The sequence below is a fragment of the Bacillus rossius genome, chromosome 13 (assembly GCF_032445375.1).
Source record: "Bacillus rossius redtenbacheri isolate Brsri chromosome 13, Brsri_v3, whole genome shotgun sequence".
Taxonomy (NCBI): domain Eukaryota; kingdom Metazoa; phylum Arthropoda; class Insecta; order Phasmatodea; family Bacillidae; genus Bacillus; species Bacillus rossius.
Window position 1 is genome coordinate 46,740,765 of NC_086340.1, and position 27,414 is coordinate 46,768,178.

The 27,414-nt window shown below is 43.5% G+C and overlaps 1 protein-coding gene across 8 annotated transcripts; it reads right to left on the reverse strand.

The window, feature by feature from the left end:
* Positions 1–274: 274 nt before the first annotated feature.
* LOC134538526 (gastrula zinc finger protein XlCGF57.1-like) lies at positions 275–18,352 on the reverse strand. Of its 8 annotated transcripts, none has more exons than XM_063379926.1 (4): positions 18,104–18,346; positions 15,370–15,459; positions 14,425–14,563; positions 275–2,670 (listed from the first exon to the last, which is right to left on the reverse strand). In XM_063379926.1, exons 2-4 carry the CDS (start codon positions 15,454–15,456, stop codon positions 1,163–1,165), a joined length of 1,734 nt encoding a protein of 577 aa, XP_063235996.1. In that variant the 5' UTR covers positions 15,457–15,459; positions 18,104–18,346; the 3' UTR covers positions 275–1,162. The 8 variants fall into 8 exon arrangements, with proteins under 8 accessions (XP_063235996.1, XP_063235997.1, XP_063235994.1 ...); XM_063379927.1 differs by having other exon boundaries at positions 18,100–18,346; XM_063379924.1 differs by having other exon boundaries at positions 15,370–15,557; positions 18,104–18,345.
* Between the last annotated feature and the right edge of the window lie 9,062 nt (positions 18,353–27,414).

Below are 27,414 nucleotides of genomic sequence, written 5' to 3' on the forward strand. Positions count from 1 at the left end.
CAACCAAATTGCAGTCAAGCTTAACAAGGACTGTGTGCAGACATAAGCTCCTCCTTTTTACATTTTTACATACTTTTGTTGTGGTGTCTTTAAATATATATACAATATACATAAAAAAAAGAGGTTCGATTTATGTCTAATATTGTAAAACATTGTACTTCAAAACCATCTGAAATCTGCCACTTCCCTACAGGCCCGTCCTTTTTTTTTCTAAGGTGTAAATGTTAGCCTGATAGTCTAGAATATACATATATAAAATAAATAAAAGGTTCAGTAAAATTTGTACAAATATGTTTTATTCAACTATATTCATGTTAGGGAGTTATATTGTTTTTAACAATATATTTAATTAATTGGTTGTACATGTGAAATACTATGTAGGTGCACACCTGGATGTCTCTGAGGAGAACACAGCTTAACAAATGATACACATCAGTTATCAACTCATCAGGTACAAGTCAACAACCAGCTCACAACTGAATGCAGGCAGAACATTATCATCTCTCAAGTGCCGTCTCACCTATGCCTGTTCCGATTGTCCATTGATGACAATTCTTTGACGAAACTTTAAACGACTTAACAAACAGAATGTTGAATAAACAGTTTGTGTTCTTATATTGTAAATTTTAAATCTTAACTTTCGGTAAACCTAGCATAACATTATAAACACATAAACCACTTTTAAAGTACTTCTTACATTATTTATTTCAAGAACTACATTATTTAAGTAATTACAACAAAATAAAATTAAATGGCTTCTTGCTGGTGAATCAAAAGGTAAATAATCAAATAATTCATTGAAATGAATGCCGGAGAGTATAATAAACACAGAATTTCTTTTTACAATTGTGTGTACACAAGAGAAGATTCAAAGTACACTGTTTAGCATACTTAGAAGAAAATTTTAATATGAGAATGCAGTTCACCTGGATGTTTTTTTTATAGGCCTTCTAAGATATTTTCACTGAAACTAGTAGAAAAAATTTAACATCAGTAAGGCTTCACACCCATAGGTTTAATTAGATGCTTACTAAACAAACTCCTTTCACAAAATTTAGCTAAACAATTTGCACATGAGAGTGGCTTAAAACCAGTGATTTTTCTCTTATGTTTAGTAAGTTCATTATTTTCAATGCACTTAAGGGAACATGAGAATGTATTTTCATCCATGAGTTTTTAGATGCCTACCAAGTGAACGCTTTTCACTGAACTTAGCAGAACAAAATAAACATGAGAATGGCTTCTCACCAGTGTGTTTTCTTACATGCACCTTAAGTGCACTCTTTTCAATGAACTTTGAAGAACACAATGAACATGAAAATGGCTTTTCACCTGTGTGTATTCTCGTATGTATCTTAAGGTAACTATTTGTACTGAACTTAGCAGAACATAATGAACATGAGAATGGCTTTTCACCAGTGTGTTTTCTTACATGAACTTTAAGTGCACTCTTTTCAATGAACTTAGAAGAACACAATGAACATGAAAATGGCTTTTTACCTGTGTGTATTTTCATATGTCCCTTAAGGTATCTTTTAGAACTGAACTTAGAAGAACATAATGAACATGAGAATGGCTTTTCACCAGTGTGTTTTCTTACATGAACCTTAAGTGCACTCTTTTCAATGAACTTTGAAGAACACAATGAACATGAAAATGGCTTTTCACCTGTGTGTATTTTCATATGTACCTTAAGGTAACTTTTAGAAATGAAATTAGAAGAACACAATGAACATGAAAATGGCTTTTCACCTGTGTGTATTCTCGTATGTATCTTAAGGTCACTATTTGTACTGAACTTAGAAGAACATAATGAACATGAGAATGGCTTTTCACCAGTGTGTTTTCTTACATGAACCTTAAGTGCACTCTTTTCAATGAACTTAGAAGAACACAATGAACATGAGAATGGCTTTTCACCAGTGTGTGTTCTGATGTGTAGAATCAAATATCTCTTTATTGCGAACTTAGCAGAACATAAAGAACACGAGAATGGCATCTCACCCGTGTGTTTTCTGAGGTGTACAATCAAACTATACTTTCGAGTGAACTTCAAAGAACAAAGTGAACATGTGAATGGCTTTTCGCCAGTGTGCTTTCTCATATGTATTGTAAGGTAACTATTTTTTATGAACTTAGCATCGCAAAATAAACATGAGAATGGTTTTTCACCTGTGTGTATTCTCATATGAACCTTAATGTAATTATTCGTACTGAACTTAGCAGAACATAATGAACATGAGAATGGCTTTTCAACAGTGTGTTTTCTTACATGAACTTTAAGTGAACTCTTTCCAGTGAACTTAGAAGAACACAATGAACATGAAAACGGCTTTTCACCTGTGTGTATTCTCGTATGTATCTTAAGGTAACTATTTGTACTGAACTTAGCAGAACATTGTGAAAATGATAAGGATCTCCCTACTTTGTGTTTTGCATTAGTATTATTATCAATCACACCTGGACACATCTTGTGATTCAACAATTGCTTCAATCCTTGGGTACGCCTCCCCACATTCAATCCCAGAGTCTTCAAATGACTTGACTGAAATGAAGAACATGATTGTTGATGTAATAAACGGTTATTCACACAAACTGATAAAGTTGAGTTTTTTTCATCCTCAGTCTGCTCTTCATCCATAGACAGCCATTCGCTGCTTTCCTTGCACCCTATAAAAAGTAATTAAAAAATATAATATTATAAGTTTTGTAACAAAATATGTCAGGCAAGAGAAATTGTATTATCTTATATTACTGCATATATGTATACAATTGTACATGTTAAGATCAAAAAGTTATTTCCAAAATTATAAACCTACACAAAAAGAATAGTAGACAAATATAACTTGGGAGTTCTTATGATAATTTAAAAATAGAAGTGAGATATTGTTTTGCAGCAGTGCCCTGTAGTTATTTTGCGAGCTGCCAAATAGCTACACCAGTCCCTTCCATAAGCCCCCTTGTTTTAGCAGTGTACTTGTGCCAGTTGCACAAAGTCGATTTGTGTTCTGTTTCTACCACCACCCAAGAGATGGCGCTCCGCTAACGACGAAATCAAGATATTGATGCAGATGTTTCTTTGCTATCCACTCGGAAATCTTCGGAACTTTTCGGCCCAGAAGCCGAACCCCCCCCCCCCCCCCCCCCCCCCACCATTCTTTTGAAATCAAGCTCCTATTTTAAATAAGTGTTGTTCCCACCACGTAGGCACTCCGTGCCACGCTAGCAGACTGACCACCTCGAATCATCGGCCAGCAAGACTTCTGTCGGTCATCATACGAAAATGTAGTCGGCTAGTCAAGGGATGTTTTCCCTAATTTTTATATTAACCAGTAATAAGTCAGTCTGTGTGTCTAGTAGAAATTTGTTATACCTTGCTAACTTCCTAATCATCCCAATTTATGGAAGCGTCCGCGGCAACCGCGCGTGTTCGGCGCTTGTCTTCGCCTCGCATCCTGACGGGCTGCCTTCCGGAATGCTAGGAGCCACTCCCTGTTTGGTGAGCTTTTGCCAACATTTTTATTCTCAGACCATCACCGTTTTTGGTGGCCACTTTTGCCCATTTACTGACTGTCTGTGAACAGTTCTGACCATGTTGTATTTGGGCCTGTTCACAGACAGAGTTCAAGAGCCTGGAGCGGGCATGAAGACCGCACCCTTTTTCCCTTCCTCGGGGACCCAAGACGGCTAGGGCGCCCTGGTAGCCCGCAACACATCACCTTCGGCCAGCTAATTTCAAATCTCCATACTTCCAAATTCTCAGTGATGTCTACAGCACGACAATTAGATTACTACTTTGAAGAGACTGAAACATCCGAAACTATTACTTACCAGTCTTTAATAACTCTAAGCACTAAGAATTAAAACTCTGGGATTGTTTATTTTTACTTTTTATTGTTTCTTATTCTGTTTAACTATGTCAAAGGACACCTAATAATAATTTTTTAATTATTAGGACCGGCCCATACATCAAATGTTATAGTTTTAATACGTTTGCCAACCCATATAGCAAATGTTATAATTTTAATATATTTGGCAAAACATATACGTAAGTTAAGTTACTTTTTAACCTGTTTACTGAAATCATGTTTTGTTGGTTTATGTTAAACTTAATGAAAAGTTAAATAAATATAGAGGCACAGATATATATAGACGAAATTACATTTGTTATTTTTTTTGTACTAAAAAACTAAAAGATCCACCAGGCTCCTAAAGTATATTTTTTAAGGGGACATTTACATTACACCAGAAGAGTGTGTGACAACAGGAGCACAGCACGGCGGTGCCATAGAGTATATAAGTGAACCAGAGACGAAATAGAGGCGCAGTCTCTTTGATCTTGGCGAACTCGACAGCAGACAGTCGAAAAGTTGGCCGCCATGTTTGTGGCGTTTGCGCTGCTCATAAACACATGTTGAATGCTACATTTTCCTTAAGTATGGATAATTATTTCGTAAAATTTCCACTCGACACATAATTATATTCAATTTGCCATTAAGGGGGGGTTTTTGGACGGACAAAAAGGAGTAATTTGGGCGCCACCACGTGGAAGGGGACGTGGACCCGGCTACGAACTCTCGGCTCAGTGCCGTGACGTGACCCGTGTGGGGCTAGGCTAATTTCCCCCCTCGTGCGTCGTGTTCGTGGGCTCTTGAGGCATCCCACACGCCTCGGAACTCAGGGAATTATACACGTGACCACTGAACCACACATTTTAAGCTAGTGATTTTATTACCAGTGAACTTGCACAGGCGAATTATTACAAGACACGTTACAAAAATGTTAAAAGAGTTTTACGTAAAGTACTAAAAAACACCGTTGCGGGTGCTAACCAGTTTATAGGCTGACCAGGTCACCGCGTGGCCTGGCCTCGATAGTCAATCACGTATTACGCGTACGAAATATCCGTAAACGGAAAACAAATATTTATGAGAAAGAGTCTACCACCTGGAGCAGGCCTCGAAGAAATTAAAAGGTTTTAGATTTATTTAAAGATGCAACGGAAACTAATGGATCAGTGAACAAAAGAGATGAAGTCGACGAGGTGCGCGGGCCGCTCCTACTCCAGGCGGCAAACGGAAACAGACTGACGAGACCAGAGTATCATGGCCGCCGGGAAGGGTTAAGTTCCCGCTTTGTTACCGGGCAGCCGTCCGGTAACATACTTAATCAAACAAATATTATTTAAAAAACAAACATAATTTAAGTACACTTATTTATAATTAACAACCTTTAGTTATGGTGTTATTTCTTATTTAAGTTTAAAAACTATTGGTGGGTATTTCTGCGGATGCCCGCATGGGGCGCTGCGCCGTCCTTACTTACTAAAACTTGAGGCGTGACAATTAGGGATATTTTATTACAAAAAAGGTTTATACATTATGTTTATTTTAATAAAAGAAAGGGGTCGTCGCACCGACTGTAGCACCGCCTCTTGCCGGGCGCCCAACACACACACACACACACGCACGGGGCGGGAGGTAATACGTGATTGACTATCGAGGCCAGGCCACGCGGTGACCTGGTCAGCCTATAAACTGGTTATCACCTGCAACTGTGTTTTTTAGTACTTTAAGTAAAACTCTTTTAACATTTTTGTAACGTGCCGTGTAATAATTCGCCTGTGCAAGTTCGCTGGTAATAAAATCACTAGCTCAGAATGTGTGGTTCAGTGGTCACGTGTATAATTCCCTGAGTTCCGAGGCTTGTGGGACGCCTCAAGAGCCCACGAACACGACGCACGAGGGGGGGAAATTAGCCTAGCCCCACACGGGTCATGTCACGACCCTGAGCCGAGAGTTCGTAGCCGGGTCCACGTGCCCTTCCACGTGGTGGCGCCCAAATTACTCCGTTTCGTCCATCCGAAAACCCCCCCCCCCCCTTACAAGGGCGGGAGGTTTGAATAGAGGGTTGGGGGTGGGAGGAGAGGGGTGGCGACGGCATGAGGCACAATGGGCTTAGGGAGGGCGTAACCCCGGTCGACGTCAGTTAAATGCGTGGACCATACGTAACGAATGCATTCTGTTACGATTCATGCGTAGATTGGCTAGTGGTGAAGTATTATGAGACGTTAATTTTTTGTTGTGTTAGAGCGTGTTTAATTAAGTGACGAGCCTATTTGTCCATATGTGACGGCGTGTTTGCATAGGCAACTTACGAATTTATTTAGGCAACTTATCAAATTTGTTGCATTTGATCCTCCATAAATATTAAAAAAAAAAAAAAAATACAAAAATGACGTGCACACTAATCATTCCTTTCTTTTGGTACGTACCTAAGTGAGTAAAGCATGGAAAGTATTAGGCCTAGTTCTAGGACAGTAGGTAGTCAACCTGTTGCAATAAATTGAAATTATATACTAAATATCAGGAAAAACATCTCGTGCAAAAGTCTTGAAAAAAAATTTCCCTGTTTTTACTAAAGAACTAACTTAATCTCATTTGGGTGAAAGTTCCGTATTGCGTATCCAAGTTAACCCTGTGGTCCTGATGGTACGATTCTGATGGCACGGTCTTGTACAGCTGACCCTGTGGTACATGATGCTTATTTTTTCTTTAGCAGTGGGAGAGACACGTAGCGCTGAGGTGTAGCGCGAAACCTGATGTAATTTATCTTACAAATAATTTATTTTTTATATCAGCTTTCGCGCTGTAAAATGCGTCTGCACTACGCTCATCCCCACTGCTAAAAAAAAGCATCATGTACCACAGGTTCAGTTGTACAGGATCATGCCATCAGGATCATAGATATATCTGGATACACCTGGATACGCAATACGGAACATTTACCCTCATTTGTTAAGTATGATAAGGTTAGATTACATTGGGATAAGGTTTATTAGGTTACAATTATGTTTGGTTAGGTTTACCTTAGGTTAGGTAACAACTGATTATGTTTCAATGTTATGAAATCATTACTCAACACTATATGTACTCACATGAAAAAAGTATTTAAATTGATGTGTGGTGATGCGTCAGGAAAATACATAAACTCTGCTGTCTAAACGGAAGATAATGAAGCGCTATATCGTCACAACTGGTACGTGGAAGGAAGGAAGAGGGAGGCGTGCCGAGCTACGTTGCTAAGCTGGCACGGAGAACTTGATGACTCACCGGTGAGGAATGGAGGAAGCGAAGAAGCTGGCCGTGGGGGGGGGGGGGGGGGGGGAGGGAACTGGTGACAACATTCTCTCTTTCTCTCTCTCTCTTTTTACTACTTCTGAGCTGGCTATCTGAAAAGGGGGGAGGTCTAAAAATAAACAAGAGACCATGATGTGCGAGCTTGCGCGCGCACGTGTGTGTGTGTGTGTGTGTGAAACAGAGGCCTTGTTGCTTGTGCGTATGTGTGGGGGCTGGCCAGAAACGTCACCCGTCACCCGGCAGTTAACGACTTCCACTCCTCCCCGCCTCCCCCCCACCCCAAAATTTTTTTTTCCGTGTATAGCGCGCATCCTTATTTTTTTCCTTTACTTGAGGGGAAAAAAGGGCGCGCTATACACGAGTATATACGGTATAAATGAAAATTTTAGTCCATCACTAATGTTTTAAAGCACTCTGATGGTTTTACTCGAACACTTATAGGTCTATAAGCAGCTATTTTATTTTAACACGCTAGGCCAATTTTAATCGCGATAATTCCTATATTTGTTTACTGCATAAGTTAACAATCCCACATTATACTCTAAAATATTACTGATAATTAATAACAAATTGAAGAAGAAAAGTAACAGCCACATTTTGCAAGTTGTGGAATCAACATTGCATAACTTATAGGTACTAGGTTGACACGTTATTTTTACTTACAGTATTTCATCTATAGGAATTCTGAAGAAGTTTTTTTTTCAGGTTGACCACTGTTGTTTGGACAGTTTGGTGCAAAGCACCAAGTGGCTCCAAAACATTTACGAAACTCTTTCATTTTCATAAAACTGATCTCTGCAGCATCCCAAAGTTTAAAACGCTATACCAACGCCAGAATTATACTTGCCACAAAAATGGCGGCTAGCCTACGATGTGTCAACACAGCGAGTTAGGGTGTGCACAGCTGATTTCGCCACTGGTTCTTATCTCCTCTGTGGCGGTGCCAATATTCCAGACAGTTTATCAGTTACAGAGACTTTTGGTGCTTTCTTCCTGTGTATACAGTGTTTTCTTGCATAATCGCCGCACATTTTATTCTAAAATCAAGTTTGAAAAGTAGGGGTGTGACAATTAGGCGGAAAAAAAATTTTTTGGTTAAATAAAGTATTTATAAAAACAAACCCCATTCATGGAAAGTACCTTTATTTACAAAGTGAAGTATAAAAGAGTACGCCAAACAATTTAATTTAATAAGTCATGCAACAACAACCTTTCTTCAACTTTAAATAGAAAAACAAAATCTGTGATCCAAATGCAAGCCGAACGAACGCATAACTACCGCAGTAAATACCACGAGTGAGCGGGATATCAAATGCAGTTAACTCGGTTCCGCATAGAGAGCGCGCATTGCATGCAATCGGTGAGATTATCGATATTCTACTACGTGTGCGCGCTCTATACGGGAAGCAACATAACCAAACAGTAATGATTGCAACGAGCGCTGGCTACATTTTTGTAAGCGGTACACTGCGGCGACACAAACAAACAATGAAGATTATAACGTTTAAAAAGTCTTTAAAATAAAATTTACACATCAGACAGCTTCGCATTTCCGTTATTGAAATAGGTACGCGGTAATTTCTGAATAAATATTATATTTATACTTTAAAATACATCGTTTTATACGGAAAAGATACCTACACAAAACGCTTGGCATCTAATAGCGGGACCAAACACATCATGCGACCTTTACGCGAGAGGTTTTTTTGTTAATCCAAATTTTCGCCCTAAAATATGGGTGCGATGATTACGCGCGTAAGACGATTATGTGATAAAAGAGGGTATATCTCATTATGAGAAAAAGGCAGGTGTTAGCTCCCACAGGAAGCTGCAAATATATCAAGGTTTAGTGGCAGCCAATCAGAAAGGGCTTTGTGATTTGAATGTTTTATTTTTACAGAAACACCTTGATGCGAGGGTAATGTATTAATGTGGCACTGTGTCCTCGTATGTAAGAGCTGTGTTGTGACTGCGTGGTGAGGTCCGCTTCCGCCCCTTTCCTGCGTGGCTGCAGGCAGTTGCGTAGCCCCGTCGGTCGTTCAAGTACTACGCGGGGCGGTGGCTCACTGAAAAATATTATGAGCGAATAGAGGCGGACAATTTCACGTCTGGGGTCAGGGCCGTGCCGCAGTTAATGTACTTCTACTTTGTTTCTTTCTTTCAATTTACGCACGTTTGCGACTAAAAGTTTAGGCCCCAGACGTAAAGGCGGAGGCCAGGGTGAACAGGTGGTCACCGGGACCTACTTCCGAGCTTCGGAACCTCGGTGACACTCTTTCCCTTTGTGAGGCGTGATAGGCAAAAGTGGGCGTTTTCTTTTGGTCACATCGTGTAACGGACACGTAATTTTTCACCAGAGAAGAAATATTTACAAGTTTTATTTCAACTCTTTTATACAAAAACAAATCAGTAACGGTTTTTGGTAAATTAGTAGTCCTAGACAGTCTTTTTCAACCAACTACCTGCAACGGGTACACATTGTTTGCCCTACAGGCGTTTGCCCTAAACGTAGGGCAAATGCCTGTAGGGCAAACGACTTTAGGGCAAATGCCGTTTAGTGCAAACGACTGTAGGGTAAACGCCGGCAAGCACTTTTTTTTTTGGATTAACGAAACCACACCAACTTTTAGGGCAGACGCCTGTAGGGCAGACGTCTGTAGGGCAAACGACTGTCGAAAAACTTATTTTAGGGCAAACGCCTTTAGGGAAAATGCCGGAGCTTGGTCCGAATGGGATTATCAAACATTTTGTGCAAACGCCTTTAGGGCAAATGCCTGTAGGGCAAACGCCTGTAGGGCAAACGCCTGTAGGGCAAATGCCTTTAGGGCTAACGCCTGTAGGGCAAATGACTTTAGGGTAAACGAAGCTTAGGTTATTTTGGGTAATGTAGGTTTTTTCAATTATGTATCCATTCAAACAGTGTTCTCGTAGTTTATATTTCCTCCGCAGGTGGCAGTACCTAAATAAATGTTTTCCCTCTAAATGCAAAGTTTACAAAACCATCGCTAGATGGCACCTATGTAAGCCTATATAAGATTTGGTGGGAATTCATGTGGTATGAACTTCCTAGATTCACAAACAGATGGTTCCCTGCACTAAGTTCAATGTTATCGAATATTTTTTTTCTGTAAAATATTTCGGAACATTAGATGATGTAAGGTCTTCGACCAAAAAAAGAAATCGTATAATAAAAAAACAGTATTGGCGATTTAACAAAAATATCGCTGGAAAAAGGTTCAATTTTTTTTTCCGGGGCTTTGCTTATTTAAATTTCAGCTGTCAGACGCGCATTACGCTATGATTACTTAAAATATTACGATCATATAGGTAAATAATGCGAATACTAGCTGTTAAACATTTTCTTAATTACCATAATAGTACTAATGCGATTAAACTCCTACACATTGTTCATACTATTTTATTCTGGAATGTATACACAACATACAGCTGAAGTACACAATGAAGAAGTATTCTAGTTCGTTTTGTTCTGGGTTTTCCATAATTTGCATTTAGTTTGTAATGTTTGTGTTATATCATTTTGACGTTCAGTTATAAGAGTTGGCCGATAATAGTAATTGGTTGGCATGATTCTTAAAATAGGCTATATCCGTAATATAATATATATTTAAATACATTCATAATATTTCCCATATTTCCATAGTGGATTCCACTTATATTTCCAAAATAAAATAATGAAGATACGTAATGGTATTTCTCAATAATAATAATAATAATAATAATAATAATAATAATAATAATAATAATAATAATAATAATAATAATGTGACTTTAGCCCACCGCACACAGAACGACTTTCCTTGCGGGATTGTATGCATATTTGTTTGTTCCACAATATTCCTTCTTTCTTCCAAACTGACTTGCAGTGACGCGATGTAATGTTCACACTTACATAATAGTTCATTTTCAGGAAGATCACACCCTTGTACAATAGTAACTTGCCCTGATGAGGATCCATAGTCAACATTTTGTTTAGTCGATTGGAGATCACGCCGTTTTAGTTTCAACCGACTATCTCCTTGGTAAGCCAGTTTACGCCGAGTTGTGCCATGTCGAATCTTTTTACGAATGACTTTCTTGTGTATTGAACCAGGGCTCCTACCTGACATTTTTTTGAAAGGACTTTTCTCCCAAGCTAAACTATTCTTGAATCTTGTCCTGCCATGTAACATTTACGCTGAAAAGAGCCTCGCTGTGTCTGTGTGTAGGTAATTTATTATTTTGCGTCCATTAAATTTGGCAACGAGGCTCGTATAGAATTCTGTCGAATTACTGGTTTTGTTTTCTTTGAGATATCTGTCACAAAAAAAATGTCTTATTAAAAAATTAAAAACCATTCGTTTGAACAAGATTGTTTTAGATATGAAGCGTCTGTGTGCATAATAGTGTCAAATCATATATCCCATAAATATAAATGAAAAATCCCCGATGGCAGCCAGTCGGAAAGGTAGATTTCGCCGTGCAGCCTACCAATATAAAAAAAACTTTCTGAAAAATTCCAGAAGTTTCAATAACTATGTAAAATCTTATGAATATTTCTAGAATATTGAATGTAACAATAAATTGCAAATTAATTGTTGGCTCAACAATATGTATGGGATATAAATCCAATCCAACAATACATTAGACATTCATATTTACTTCAATTAGAAATTCTGAAATTCATAGGACCTAGATAGGAGAAAAAATCGTGAAATTTTCTGTAAGTCGCTCTGCGAAATCTACCTAAAAACGATCTCAGGAGAAAAAAAATTATAGTCACGTACAAACTTAATTTGTGGAGATGAACTGCGCTTGCACAACTAATACTATTTTTGATACATGATTGTTATGCTAACAGTTTTTGTTATGGTTTGCTGTCCTGTAAGCCCGCCCCGCACGACGCCCAATTTATGCTTTATATTCTATTATACCCATGGGTATAAAAGTGGGTATATAAATTTCATTAGCAGAAGTGAAGAAAGAATTCATTACTCAATACACACGATACCCAGAGTTCTAACAGAGAAAACAGCCAACATATTTGCCGACCAAGGCAAGCAAGTCGGGTTGGATAAACCTATTGCGTACATTTAACCAAATAATAAATATGTTAAAGTCGTAAGACTGTTTGTGGGCATGTGACAAATATGTAATTAACTAAATATAATTGCAACGGTTTATTTTGAAAATTATGTAATTCGAAGAATTATTTTTTTAAATATTATTTTCTAATCTTCACTTGCAAAAAATATAGAGAAGTTGATTCAGTGTTCAAAAACAAGATCGAAGCAATTTTGAAACTAAATTGTTTTGAAAATATATTAACTAAAATTGCACTATTTTTGCTGATTCATTAGCATCTGAAACAGAGTTATATTTAATGATCTTTCTTTGTGTAATTTACGTAATTCATTATTGTACATTCCACGACATATCAAAATTGTTCCTAGTTTACACTCATACCTATGACATTCATTCAAATATTGTGGCAATATAGATGATATGATTAAATGCATTTTGAAATGTTGTACATTTCATTGGCTGTCACACATAAAATCAGTCTTTTATTATTCTTCACTTGTTCCCATAAAACTTATTAGGGGTTAAGCTATAGATGGTCTGGGCGAATTAGCAAAATATGCACACTCTCGATGGAAGTATTTTCACCGCACTCTACAAACATATTAATAAAACGACAGATTCAGTTGGGCACATGTTATATAAAAATTGAAAATAGGCATGAAGGTCTCGGAGGCTATTTTAACACTAACTTTTAAACACTGAAAATGTTTTTATAAATTCATATGTATAATCTTCTGCCTTAAATTATTTTAGGGTCATCGTTTTTAGGATGACTTTAAGTGAAAATTCCAGCAGGCAAGGATAATAAAATTTTGTAAGCTCCTTTTGTTAACGCTTGTTTTTATATATAGCAGCAATATTAAATTAAGTTAATTCGTTCGCTAGTTAACCCCCCGCCCCCCACCTTGGAAAATATTACATCATCAACCTCTTAGTTAAAAATTATTTAAAAAATACAATCCAGTCACTGAGATTCATCTGTTGTAAGGTTCAATTACCAGCTGCATTCTTAGACTTCAACGTTGGGATAGCAAACCGTATGTGCTGCCATCTAATTTGTGAATTTTGTACTTTGTACTCATTTGGAGAATGGTTCCAACATTTGTCAACAGGGGCGACACACGTAAGGACATCTATCTTCGAAAAGGTTCGTAGGGCAAACGCTTGTAGGGCAAACGCCTTTAGGGCAAATGCCTTTAGGGCAAACGACTGTAGGGCAAACGCCGGCAAGCATTCATTTTCGGATTATTGAAAATTCGCAAACTTTTAGGGCAAACGCCTGTAGGGCAAACGCCTGTAGGGCTAACGACTGTCGAAAAACTTCTTTTAGGGCAAACGCCTTTAGGGCAAATGCCGGTGCTTGGTCCGAATGGGATTATCAAACATCTTGTGCAAACGCCTTTAGGGCAAACGCCTGTAGGGCAAACGCCTGTAGGGAAAACGCCTGTAGGGCAAACGCCTGTAGGGCAAACGACTGTCGAAAAACTTCTTTTAGGGCAAACGCCTTTAGGGCAAATGCCGGTGCTTGGTCCGAATGGGATTATCAAACATCTTGTGCAAACGCCTTTAGGGCAAACGCCTGTAGGGCAAACGCCTGTAGGGCTAACGACTGTCGAAAAACTTCTTTTAGGGCAAACGCCTTTAGGGCAAATGCCGGTGCTTGGTCCGAATGGGATTATCAAACATCTTGTGCAAACGCCTTTAGGGCAAACGCCTGTAGGGCAAACGCCTGTAGGGAAAACGCCTGTAGGGCAAACGACTGTCGAAAAACTTCTTTTAGGGCAAACGCCTGTAGGGCAAACGCCTGTAGGGCAAATGCCTGTAGGGCAAACGCCTTTAGGACAAACGCCTGTAGGGCAAACGCCTGTAGGGCAAACGCCTGTAGGGCAAACACCTGTAGGGCAAACGCCTGTAGGGCAAATGCCTGTAGGGCAAACGCCTTTAGGACAAACGCTTTTAGGGCAAACGCCTGTTTGGAATGAGGAATGCGAGAATATGCTTCGAAAATGCGTTTAAGGCAAACGACGCACTCCCCCTGCAACATGCAACCAAAATAATTTTAAATTATTTCTTATTTTTCATGCGCAAGGAACGATTGTCTTGGCCAGGCACAACTGTGACTTGCTGCAGACCAGGCGAGTTCGAGGCTGCAGTAGTTGTCAACACTGCTTCATGGGAACTGGTGCTCCCCGCAGATACACACCTGAGAGCGCGGCTGCTGCTGCTGCTGCTGCTAGCTGCTCGCACGCCTGGAAGTCCTCTACGGTTACCTCTTCCTTCACCGCCACCCTGCTCTCGACTGCCTCGGCCGGAGCGGGTACTCCATCAGCCTCGTCTTCACTCTGCCACGTACATCACACCAGACAATCAACTACAGCCTGTGCGGTTTCCTGAGTGCAATCATTAAGTCAAATTTTATAAATATATATATATCTTCACACACACACAAAAATGTGAAAAAGGCCTTAACTGATGATTTGGTATTAGAAGTTTTCATATTACATACATAAGCCTACAGTTATACTTCACAAAGGAATAAAAATAAAGGGGCATAGCTATGATAAATGAATCACAACTCATTTATTATTTTTTTTCCTTAAGTTAATGTGATTAAATACAATGTAAACCAGTATTTGACAGTAAACTCCAAACAACTGTGCATTCATACTAAGTACTATGAGATAAAATGTGTTTCCCAACAAAAAAAAAGAGTAAAAAGACTAACTGTACTTCAGTCTGTCCATATAGTAATTTCAGTAAAACAATTTAAAACTGAGTAAAATGATGTAAAAAAAAAAATGACAGCATGCTAGCCTGCTTATTAATGTTTTACATTCACAAATGTCAGGATACTAAAATATACTAAGATATAATGTGTTTCCCAACAAAAAAAAAGAGTAAAAAGACTAACTGTACTTCAGTCGGTCCATATTGTAATTTCGGTAAAACAATAATTTAAAACTGAGTAAAATGATGTAAAAAAAAAATGACAAAAATGTTTATTAATGTTTTACATTCACAAATGTCAAATTTTATAATTACCTAAACAACATTAATAAGTTCAAACAATACCATTTCCAATTGCTTAGGTACTATATGTTTGTCAAGAAACCTGCGACTGTAGAACATTACAGCTATCGGCACTGACCTTGATCTCCTCCTTCACGGACAGTATCTCCGTCTGAACCAGCCGAGGCCTCGCTGGGTCCTGCTCTATGCACACGCCGTTGGCCATCGCCTGCGACAACACACCTGACACCAGCGCAGGGTCGGTCGTGTCTGCATTCACCTCGACATCTCAAGTGAAGTACTTCTTGCGCACTTCATGACGAAACACTACCATTTTGAAAGGGAAAAAAGGGGGTTGTCTGTAAAGTCGGTTTGCGGACGATAATTTTACGTGATAACGTCATAAGAAAACATTGATCAAAAATTGCATACTTTTTAATTTTCAAATATTATTTACAGTTTTTGCAAATTTAATTTAAATGATGTGTTTAAATATAATCACGAACAATTAGTTGAAAAGCCCGCCTTAACCTGTTTGATATTACGGAAGATTTTCTCGCACGGCGGTTGGACGGTTCTTGCACGCTCGGCTCAGGCGCAACGTGACAATGAAAGGGGCAAATGCCCAGGGGCCCGGTAGCCTTAGGGGCCCGGGCGCCCGGCTCGGAAGTGGAAAATAAATGGCTGGAAAAACATTTCCCCCCTGCTATTAAAACATCTTGTACTATATATAGGTATATATATATATATGTTTTGTGTGTTCCTAAAACTACAGTCGATAACCAATAACCAAACCGAGCAGTAGGTACTTGTAGCATTCATTTCACACCAAAATACTTGCGTAGTAGCAGAAATGGGAACGTTACAGGGATGTCGGAACAGGGGGGGCAGCAGGGGCGAGTCGCCCCCGTGCTGTTATGCATGGGGGGGCAGGGCGGGGCATTTCGCACCCCTCCTTTTCCCAGAATAAATGTTTGGTGTAGTAGTATTTTTCTCAACCAGTAGTTACAAACGTTGCATTGGTGATCACATTAATTAGAAAATCAAATTTATGATTGTCAATATACTGTAAAATGATTGCAAATTCCTGGATGGTATTTTATTTAAATTGTACTACATGTACTGTCAGAGTAGTATTTAATACATACTACGTCATCAAATTCTTGGAATGGTATATTTAATATTTTGGTTCGGAAACTCATTAAATAGCACAATTTTGCATCTAAAATTCCAAATTTTTCCGGAGGGCCCCCGGACCCCCCGCTTTATGACTGAGGTAAGTGTGATACATCTGTTCGCCCCCCACTAATGAAAACGTTCCGACGTCCCTGGAACGTTATAAATAATTCATATGTATTACAAATTTTTCAATGTAATGAACGTGGTTCAGTGTGTTTGATGTTTTCGAAGTAATAAAATTGATTATTACTTTATATTATTTTAATAATATTTACATTCAGAATAAATTATTATACTTATGTATTTTAAACACTCATATAATAATGCAATTTCTGATTACAATTTAAGATTTTTTGTTTTTTTAGCAATATATACATCAAAATTAATTATTATTTGTACTTTAATGGAATTAACAATGTAAAAGTGCACTGAGATAATATATACCAATGCTCTCTTTTTTTTTGTGTAACTAGGAAATCGTTATGTATGTTCAAATGAAGGATGCAATTTTACGATACCATATATATTTATGGTATAGGCCTACGTAGTAGTGGTATGCAAAAAAAAAAAGGAAGTGGGCCTGCTACCCCAGCTGCCCAGGGGCCCACAAATTCTCTCAGAGGCCCTGTATATACCGATATAAAATTTGAAAAAATAGAATCATAAAGTAAACTGCTGTAAATACAAATGGCACTACTAAAATGATACTAATTTCAGTTAAACCTTGTTGTTCCAATAAAACTGATTATTAGAAGAAAAAAATTATCAACCTGTTTAGCTAGCTTATCATGTTTGAAGCGGCCTACACTTAACCTGTATGGGCTTGTCAAGTACGCCACAAAGGCAAGTGAAGTACGCAAGGTCGCAAGTACACAACTGTGTACTTCAAATCAGGCACAGCCTCACGGCATGTCAACCCAACTAGGCAGCTCTGCCCAAAACCATCCATTAAATTGGTTTGTATTAGTGATGGTCTAACACTGAAAAAAATTAATTCCGATGTTGGTTCCGATAATTAATGTTTCACTGATTCAGTGGTGGGGGAAGAGTACATATGCAAGCGGATATGGTAGGCTAGAACGATGGACAGAGGAGAATGGGTGTCGCTGAATGTTGGAAAGACAAAGGCGGTTAGATTCATGCAGAAGAGGAAGATTACGAGGGAAGCGTTTAACTGGCAATGGCAGGAGATGAAGAAGGACGTCGAATGTAAGTACCCAGGGGTGACCCTGCGATGGGCGAAGCAGATTCAGCTTGTGGTGCTGGGGCTGCTTGGCAGGACCCTTCAAGGAGCAGGGAGGAGGCACACTCCACGCATGACGTCAGAGGGTCATGTGGGCTAGTGTTGGGACACTGCAACTGTAGATGGGCCTCAATGAGGACCGGGAGGAGTGGAATGGGCTAGAGCAAGGAATGCCAGAGGTGAGAGATGCAAGGACACGAGCCCCGAGGGAAAGACTAAAGGTGGAGAAGAGCGACTCCTTGCCACAGGGGGAAAGCTAAATTGGAAGAAAATTCAATCAATTTTTGGAATTTTAAATTTTCTCACCAGCATTAGCAGAAATTTTAAAAGTTTAAATAATTAAAACTCATGTGTTAAAAATTTGTTCTGGCGCATCAATATTAAAATTGGCATATCCAATAACAATTACTGTAAACAATATCTATAAAAAATAAGTATTATCTATACCTACTTGCCACTTAACCGTAATACACGTATGTCGTATTGGCCTACATTTCCATTCTAGCCATAAGAAAGTTTGGTACTACGAAGCCATATTTAAAAATGTTTTTCCTATCGTTACAAAAAAACTGAAGGCCAATTTCACTGTTAAAATGAGACTAACTAAAATTACTTAAATTTAACTCTCTTTTTAAAATAAATTTTCAACTTTTTCACTAAGCAACACATTTCTTGTAATTCATTCGCGGTTTTTCAGTTAACTTTAATGACTATTCCTAACTCCACGACTTAAATGAAGTTGGTTTGTTTTGGTATAAATCAAGTAGAGTTTATGAACAAAAATACAAATTTTTTTTAAATCTTAAACTAAATTTATTATAATTTCTAGTATTTTGTTCAAAGAAACTTAAATTAACAAATACACAAATATATATTTTTTACAAACGAGTAAAATAGGCTTTATCAAATACATTCGGATACCTAAATTTGTGTATTATTTATTAATTTTTGAAAAAAAGTAAAAAGATAAAAAGATAATTCTATTTAGTTCTAACAATAGTAATTCCCCTTTTTAATTATTTGGCAATTTTTAATTTAACAAACTTATTTAACATATTACAACAATATTGTGAGATTATGTATATAAGATATCGTAGACCTAGCTGTGATAAAATTATGGAAATGTCATTTTTATGTGTTAAAATGTGTGTGGAAAATTTTAATGCAATTGCTTTAGTATGTATTGTATTAAATAATAGTTAAATTATAAAATAATTTTTTTTTTCAAAAATGTAGCCCTTTATTCAACAAGATATAAATTTCAAGATAACTCCAAATATTTTTAATTAAAATATTTTGTATAAATAGTCTCTTTGTAATACTGATAAATAATTGATAACCATATAATCAGTTTAATTAACAAATATACTTTAATGTAGCAAGAGTTTGACATCGACCCAAGTGTCGACCCAGCTTTCACAGCCCGTTGTCGTAGGCTGGTCGACTAGTCCCTGACATGCTTCCATCCTGCCAGCTACTCAGGGTTCGGTAGAGGGGAGTCCGGGCCGCGTAGCCGAGGGACTTAGTCTCCAGAATTGAAATGAGAACAACTTGAATAAAGATTCCTGTATCTTTATCCTCAAGAAGAAGAACACTTTACATGGGTCTGCCGCGTTTCCTCCTGTGACTATTTCTTTATTGGGCGAAGCCCAGTTCTGCGCACTTATATGTTAATGAAAATACGGGACTTCCCACCCGTGAGGAGTATTACTGACACTGTAAGGGAAAGAATTCTCTAAGACCAGCGCACAATAGGATGTCTGTCCGACTGTACACCACAATGACCGGGGAGAAATGTAAAAGCACAGAACATACGACGGCGAATGTCCAATTTGCAAAAATAAACCACGACACGCAAAAATTAAGAGAAGAAATTTAATGTAAATACATAAGACCCGGACATGACTAATTATTGTAAATATTCTTTAACATTCTTTATTGTAAATAGTTTATTTTATTATTTGAAGTATTATGTATAATAAGTTTTCACTTGTTCACCGGACGCCAAGGCCGTGGCTTCCGCCTGTGACCAATGAGCGTGTTCCGCGGGCTCGCGAGGAGGGGAGGGACGCGGACACTAGGGCGCGCCAGGTGGGGAAGCAGTCAGTCGGCAGCTGGGCGTGGTAGACAGCGGATGTGTCTGCGAGATCGCTCCAAGACGGTGAGAGTGGAATGGGCGCGGTGTCTTGCTGTAGTTCAGGCCTTGCCGAGGAGAAGGAATTTATCTTCTTACAGTAGTATTGTCATTCAGGCGAGTGTGTCACCTCGTCATTCACTAGCGGTTTGCAGTTTGTCATTCTTCTCGCGTGTGTGTTTCTCTGGAGGTTTGCGAGTCGCGGAGTACTTTTGTGGACTGGATATTCGCCATTGCGTGTACAGTGATTTACGGGCCATCCCGGACACTGTGTTGTCCAGTCAGACAGTTAGCTTATTGCGCGAGTCATAGTGAGTTCAAGTCTTAGCGGCGTGGGTAATGCTCGTCACGAGCGGGACGTCACGTATTTTTCCAGTACAGTATAAGTGCGAGGAACCGGGCTTCGCCCTACTGAAACAGTCACAGGTGGAAACGTGGCAGCCCCCTGTAAAGGGTATGGTTTACCGTGTATAAAGAATCTGGAAACTGTATTCATGTGTGTCAATTATTATTCAGGTAACTAAGTCCCTTGGCCACGCGGCCCGACCTCCCCTTAACCGAACACTGAGTAGCCGGCAAAATAATATCACTTCAGGGGCTAGTCGACCAGGCGACGACAAGTAAAGTCAAAAATTTAAAGTAATTGCAAGAAGTAAATATAACACGGTAATATAAATAGGACTGGCAACTTTCTAACCTTTGCCTTGCAGGGTCTCGTCAACTTAGTAAGGCTCTTGGAGGCTTGCAAACTGGCGGCACTAGTAGTAGTTGAACAGATCATTAAAACTGTGGGAAGAGCAGCAGGTGTTAATTGCATGGTGGGTGGCTGTCCCGGACAGCTTGATGAGACGGCTCGGTGCTACCAGTGTGGCACATGCAAGCATAGGACTTACACTGATGTATGCGAGTTCCGAAAATTTCGCAATGGCCAGTTCGCATGTGCATTTTGCGAGGATAGTTTGGATAGCTCTCGCACCGAGCAACCAAAGCCGGTGCAACAAGTCGTGAACGCAGCTGTGTCACTAACCAGATTGTCTTGGAATACCGGCCTAAACGGAATTTTATGAAGAATTTAAATCTAGGAACGTAGCTCAACTAACAAATAAGAATTTTCATTGTTACCTGTTTATAAATATTGTCAAGTATAAAATTGACGCCAACCGCCGGTGCTCCCTCTGGTCCGCTAAGGTCGTTCGCCACAACAACACTTGCCCCTAAGTGCGTCGAACACGCCCGAGCGTGATAACCGCCGAGTGTAGGAAAGTGCGCTGCAACGATCGCCGAAGTGACGACAGCGCCCGGCCGGGTGTGGCAATGCGCCTAATTAATCACATAATTATTCTGTTAAATTAAACAACTAAATTAATAACAATTTAAAAAAGGATTCATGTAAGGGAAAATTATGTCTAATTGTAATATAAGCATATGTTGTGTAACTTGTCTTCAAGTCCAAAACTGGCCGGGTCGGTTTTCCCGCGTTCCACGTGTTTAGGCGCGAGGCCGCAGGGCGGTCTCGCGCTCAGTTACCGTCGGGAGCTCGAAGGGGTCGGGCGCTCCGCGAACGTCGGGCCATCAACGTTAGCTTCTCTTCAACATTTCAGCAATAGTGTAAGTCTTTATAAATCTTTTATTCAGCTCGGCGCCGACCCCAACTTAGTCGTACAATATTACGTGCGACTTTTAACTTAATTAATTCATCCCAACAGGGAACTTTAGTGTCATACGTAATTCCATGTCCAGTTTAAGGACCGCGTAGTAGTGGTACGCAATTTTCGGCTCTTTAACCAATTAATCATCATCGTCGAAGATCCTTCGTTATCAGTGTTGAGAATAATACTGACTAACTTTCGCCTCTTACTTTGCTTCATTTTAATAGTGTAAATTATAACGTGTATTTTAAGTGACTAGTTTGCCGATCCAAGAGACTTTAGCGAGTACATCAGCCGCTGGCATTTTACGTAAATTTAAAGACATTAATATTTCGTCGCAGGCTAGACCGCAAACCATCCTGAACACGGGATTTTCTCTAAGTATTAACGTGACTGCATAGATCGTTGCAATCTCAATTCCGTGTCTTTCTGTTGACTATTACATAGGGACGAGTGTCCATCATTTCAGCCCGTTGATATAACTTTGCAACCTATCCTGGTCGCGCGCACCGTTTACATTCTTTGATACGCGTGTCACAGCGGTCCGACAACGGACTCGGCCAGTACCGGGACCAATCAGTGTATCAATGCTGAATAAAGTGCAGTGTTTTGTAATTCGTGTGTTAATCATTTACAAGGCGTCCTGGGTGGCCAGAACAGCCCGGGGAAGTTTAGAATCACGGCGCACCCCTGCTTGCAGCCACAAGGCCGAACCCCGTTAAAACCCCTGAGATCTTTTCAACACTAACATTTAATTAAAAACTTTAACAGGCAGCGGGGGTGGCGTCATTTGACGCACAACTAGTGTGGCTTTCGAAAAGCGAACTTTTAAACGTTTTCGAATTTTAAAGTACTTCAAAATTAATTTATCACGAGTGAATTCTAAGACTGGCAAGTGACATTCAGTTCTGTGACTCGTACAACATTTCGGGACTATTCAATAAGGAACATTTGCTTTTAAGAAATGTTAAATTTTATTTCATATCTTTAACGCGAGTCTCACGCCAAGGCGGCAGCAGAAGCCGGCGCGCCAGGACACGGGATACGGCGCCGCGAGATAGCGACGAGAGACGGCGCGGCGAGATAGTAACGGGAGACGAGAAGATCGGGTTCGCCGCGACGCGATAACGTCGGCATCGCGAGATACGGCCGGATCAGTTACACGGCGTCTCACCGCGATCGGTGACGACTCGGAACCGCGGGAACGGCGCGCTGCAACCGCAGGACACCTGCGCGGTGCAGAGTGACGTCACCGGGACACAGCCGCGCACGCATCACCGGGCTTCCGCGGGACAGGAGGCTTGCGAGCATGGGACACCGACTCGGGGGTGAGGGGAGGCGGTCCTCCCTACCTGCTCGCGCCCTGTCATCGACGTCCTGATCCGTCGACCGGACAGTCTGCCGCGAACGCGTGACAGGTCACACGTCAACATGAACGGGGACGACCCATGGGAGACGTGCTTGCGGGCGGTAAAGCACACCGCGGAGACAGACGCCGCGGGGCGTTCCGGGGACGAGAGTGACCAACCCGCAAAACAGGAGCCGCAGAAACCGAACGTACGAGGGGGCGAGTGCGGGGCCGCACAGTGCCGCGGACAGTCAGACGAGTTAGCCACTTGCTACCAGTGCGGCACGGTACACCACCGAACATGTACAGTCGCGCGAGAATTCCTAGTTTTCCGGGACGGACTATTCATGTGCCAGGCGTGTGAATGTAAGGCGACCTCGCCGACGCAAGTAGCGGTCATGGCCGGCCTAGCCCGCGCAGGCGCCGGGATTAGTCTTCCCGAGTTCGCCGGGCAGGAACACGAAGACCCAGGAGCATTCGGCCGCACCTGCCGAGACCGTTTGGCCCGTTACGGCGTTCCACTCGATGAGTGGACAGAGCGAGTGAGTGACCAGCTTAGAGGGGTCGCCCGGGACTGGTGGATCATGGTCGGAGAAGGCGAGATGGCATGCGACGACATCATTTCTCGGCTGGAGAGCCGGTTCGACGACACGCGGGAACGAGCCCAGTGCCGACGCTCCTTGTTCTGCACCCTGCAAGGCGACGACGAGGACGTGGAGGCCTTCATACGGGCCAAGGTGCGGCTCCATCGCCGCCTAGCCACGGGAGGTTATTTGAGCGAGGCCCAAGGAATAGTGGTCGAGCTGATGAGGCGGGAGCTGCGGCCCCACCTGAGGGGGGCCACCGGGCGTGACCTGGAGGACTTCGTGCAGTTGGCCAGAGAGATCGAGCGGGACGTACAGGCACTCACGACAAGGACACGTCAACAGGTGACGACGCGGCCACAGCCTGTAGCACCGGAAGATCGACTGGCGGTAGTGCCCTACAGAACCCTGGCACCTTCAAACGCTACACCGGCGGGCGAGAGGCGGGGCCGCATCCCTCCGACGGCCGCACGCCAGCCCGAGCAAGCAGCACAACAGAACCGACACGCAAACGAACAGCAAACACGACCACCTAGGTGCCGATATTGCCAAGGGGTGGTATATCACTGGCACGGAGATTGCCCTACCCGCGCTACGCTGGAGCGAGTTCAACGTTCAGGAGACTTCTCCGGCGGGAAACGCCAAGTAGAGGGCAGCGTACCAGCGGGCTACTGTCCCCAGATCACGGCCTTGTCACCAGAGACCAGGCCCGCCCGCACCCACTCGTCAACCGCCATGACAGGCGGTGATGCCACGCACTACGGGTCGCTGCCCCGCCCCGGGTCGCCGCCGCACCACCCTGACATGTCAGCGCACTCGGCGACTCAGGCACCACCTGCGGGGCGCGGCCTCGCACCAACGCCACCTGTCACGTCAGGCGGTGGTGCCACGCACCACGTGTCGCCGCCCCGCCCCAGGTCGCCGCCGCGCCATGCTGACTCGTCAGCGCACTCGGCGACTCCGGCACCACCTGCGGGGCGCGGCCACGCACCACCGCCACCTGTCATGTCAGGCGGTGGTGCCACGCACCATGTGTCGCCGCCCCGCCCCGGGTCGCCGCCGCACCACGCTGACTCGTCAGCGCACTCGGCGACTCCGGCACCACCTGCGGGGCGCGGCCTCGCACCACCGCCACCTGTCACGTCAGGCGGTGGTGCCACGCACCACGTGTCGCCGACCCGCCCCGGGTTGCCGCCGCGCCACGCTGACTCGTCGGCGCACCCGGCAGCGCGGACGGCAACACCAAACCGGCTGGGACGAGCAGGTGACAACGCGGGGGGCCTGATCCATGTGCCGGTCCTGGTCAACGGGCGACCTGTCCACGCCCTGGTGGACACTGCGGCGAGCCACTCCTACATCGCCGCCCACCTGGTACCTGAGGCTGAGCTGGAGCCTTGGGAGGAGGACGTCCTCCTGGCCACTCGTGGGACCCGCGCGCTCACGTCTGGGCGTGCTCATGTAAGGATCACCATAAGAGATATGAGCAGTCAGACCACCGCCCTGGTGCTGCGGGAGTTGAGGGACGACCTCATCTTGGGGCTCCCATGGCTCGTCCAGGAGGACGCGTCCATCGACGTAAGGGACGGTAAGGTACACGTGGGACGTTGGAGTCGCAGGACGGTGTACAGCATCGGCGGGGACAGGCCACTTGTGACCGCGCCAGCCATCACCGTGGGGGAGTTACACAATGAGGTACCTGCAGAACACGTGGACCGGTTCAACGAAGTTCTAGCACAGCACCCCCAGGTGTTCGCGGCCACGGACATGTTACGCCGCACCACGGTGACGCAGCACACGATTCCTACACGCCCTCATGAACCTAAATTTGTAAAACCTTTCAGTTTCGGACCCAAAGAACATGAGGCCATTCAGATACAGATAGCAGAAATGCTACGTGACGGGGTTATTGAGCCGAGCGAGTCGCCCTACAACTGCCTAGTGGTGATGGCGAAGAAAAAGGATGCCTCGCTCAGGTTTTGTGTCAACTTTAAACCCATCAATTCCGTCACCATACCAGCACCCCCACCTCTCATTAATATAACGGATGCTCTGGCAGGGCTGGGGGACGCCCGCGTTTTCACCTCATTAGATCTTAAATCAGGATATTGGCAAGTCCCAGTATGCCCGTAGAACAGGCCCAAAATCGCATTCACCGCTCCCGATGGCCGCAGATTTCAGTTCTGCGCCATGCCGTTCGGGCTGATGGACGCCCCCGCGACCTTCCAGACCATGATGGTCCGCGTCCTGGATGGGTTCGTGGGCAAGTTTTCCGCGGCCTACCTGGACGACGTGATCGTCTGGTCGCGGACGTGGGAGGAACATGCGCAGCACCTTGCCATGGTCCTCGAGCGGCTGGCCAGACATGGGCTGACCTGTGCGCCCCATAAATGTCACGTCGGCGCTACGGAACTTGAGTACCTGGGTCACATTGTGAGCGCGGACGGATGCCGACCCCTGCCAGCGCAACTCGACCTTATTTAGTCTAAAACCGCACCACGTACCCGCAAACAATTGCAGCAACTCATAGGCCTACTCAATTGGTTGAGGGGCTTCATCCCCCACTTCGCCACTGTCACGGCACCAATGACAGCCCTGCTCTCCCCCAAGAACAGGTTCAGGTGGACGGACGAGGTGGACCACGCGCTGGCTGACGTGAAGTGCTTGTTCCGGGGTGCCACACCCTCGCCCGCCTCCGCCCCGAGGAGCCCGTGTTCCTGCAAATGGACGCTAGTCAGGAGGGGATGGGGGCGGTGCTGTACCAAGTAGGCCCAGAGGACGAACGGCGCGTAGTGGAATACGCGAGCGCCAAGTTCAGCCCTGCGGCGCGCCGCTACCACGTCAATGAGCAGGAGTGCCTCGCGGTCGTGTGGGCGGTAGGATGCTACCGACACCATCTGGAGGGTAGGCCATTTACTCTGCGTACAGACAGCCAGTGTCTCAAGTGGCTCGACTCGGTACAGGGCCGGAAGTCGAAATTCACGCGGTGGGCCCTGACGCTCCAAAGCTTTGACTTCCACGTCGAACACGTCCCAGGGCGCGAATATTAACTGGCTGACGAGCTATCACGTCACCCCGATCCTAACACCGAGTATCATGACGAGGGCAGCTGGGAGGAGCTGCTACCACCTGTAGGACACCCGGCGCACAACCTGGGGACAGGCGAACCCGCCGTTCTGTACGCCACAGCTTCCAACACAGACCCAGATACGTCTCGTCCAGACACGCTCACGGCCCTACATCGTGTCGTTCTGGAGGCGCAGCACAATGACGAGTTCGCAAGGGGGTGGGTGGCCAAGTGCGGGGAACAGGTGCAGCCGTACCACAGATGTGTGGACGGGAAGCTGCTGACCCGGGTGCCAGGGAACATGGAGACCTGGAGGACATACATACCCGCAGCCGCCCGTTTAGCTGTCCTAAACTTCTACCACGATCACGACCTGGCCGGCCACCCGGGCGCAGAGCAAACGCGAGGGGCGCTAAGTCGGGAATTCCATTGGCCCGGTGTGACCAGGGACGTCCGCGACTACGTGCGAAGGTGCCAGCTGTGTCAGCAGCGCAAGTCGCGGCGGGCCGACGGGGTAGAGCAGCAGCAGCCCCGCAGACCGACCGAACCCTTTCATACACTAGCCTTAGACATCATGGGACCATACCCCCGCACGTCACGCGGGAAAAGATTTTTAGTTGTCATTAACGATCTTTTTACCCGCTGGGTCGAAGCCTTCCCAGTCTCCAACGTCAGGTCAGGCACCATCTTATCTCTCCTAGAAACGGAGGTTTATCCACGATTCGGCTTCCCGAAGGTACTTTTAACGGACAATGGATGCCAGTTCACCGGGGGGCGCTGGCGAGCCGGATGCCACCGGTGGGGGATTTTCCACCATACAACTCCTACATACCACCCTGAGGCGAATCCCACCGAGCGGAGGAACCAGGAGATAAAGGTTCAGCTCCGCCTCCGCCTCGGAGAGGACCATTCGAAGTGGGACATACACCTTCCTAAATTACTGTATTGTCTGCGACGACGTACCAACGTGGTCACGGGCCACT

Excerpts from the sequence above, each read along its gene's own strand:
- LOC134538526 (XM_063379923.1), bottom strand. Across the intron at positions 14,564-15,369 it reads CCGTGAAGGAGGAGATCAAG|AGTGAAGACGAGGCTGATGG; the intron begins GTCAGTGCCGAT and ends TGTACGTGGCAG. Across the intron at positions 2,671-14,424 it reads AGCAGCAGCCGCGCTCTCAG|GGTGCAAGGAAAGCAGCGAA; the intron begins GTGTGTATCTGC and ends TACTTTTTATAG.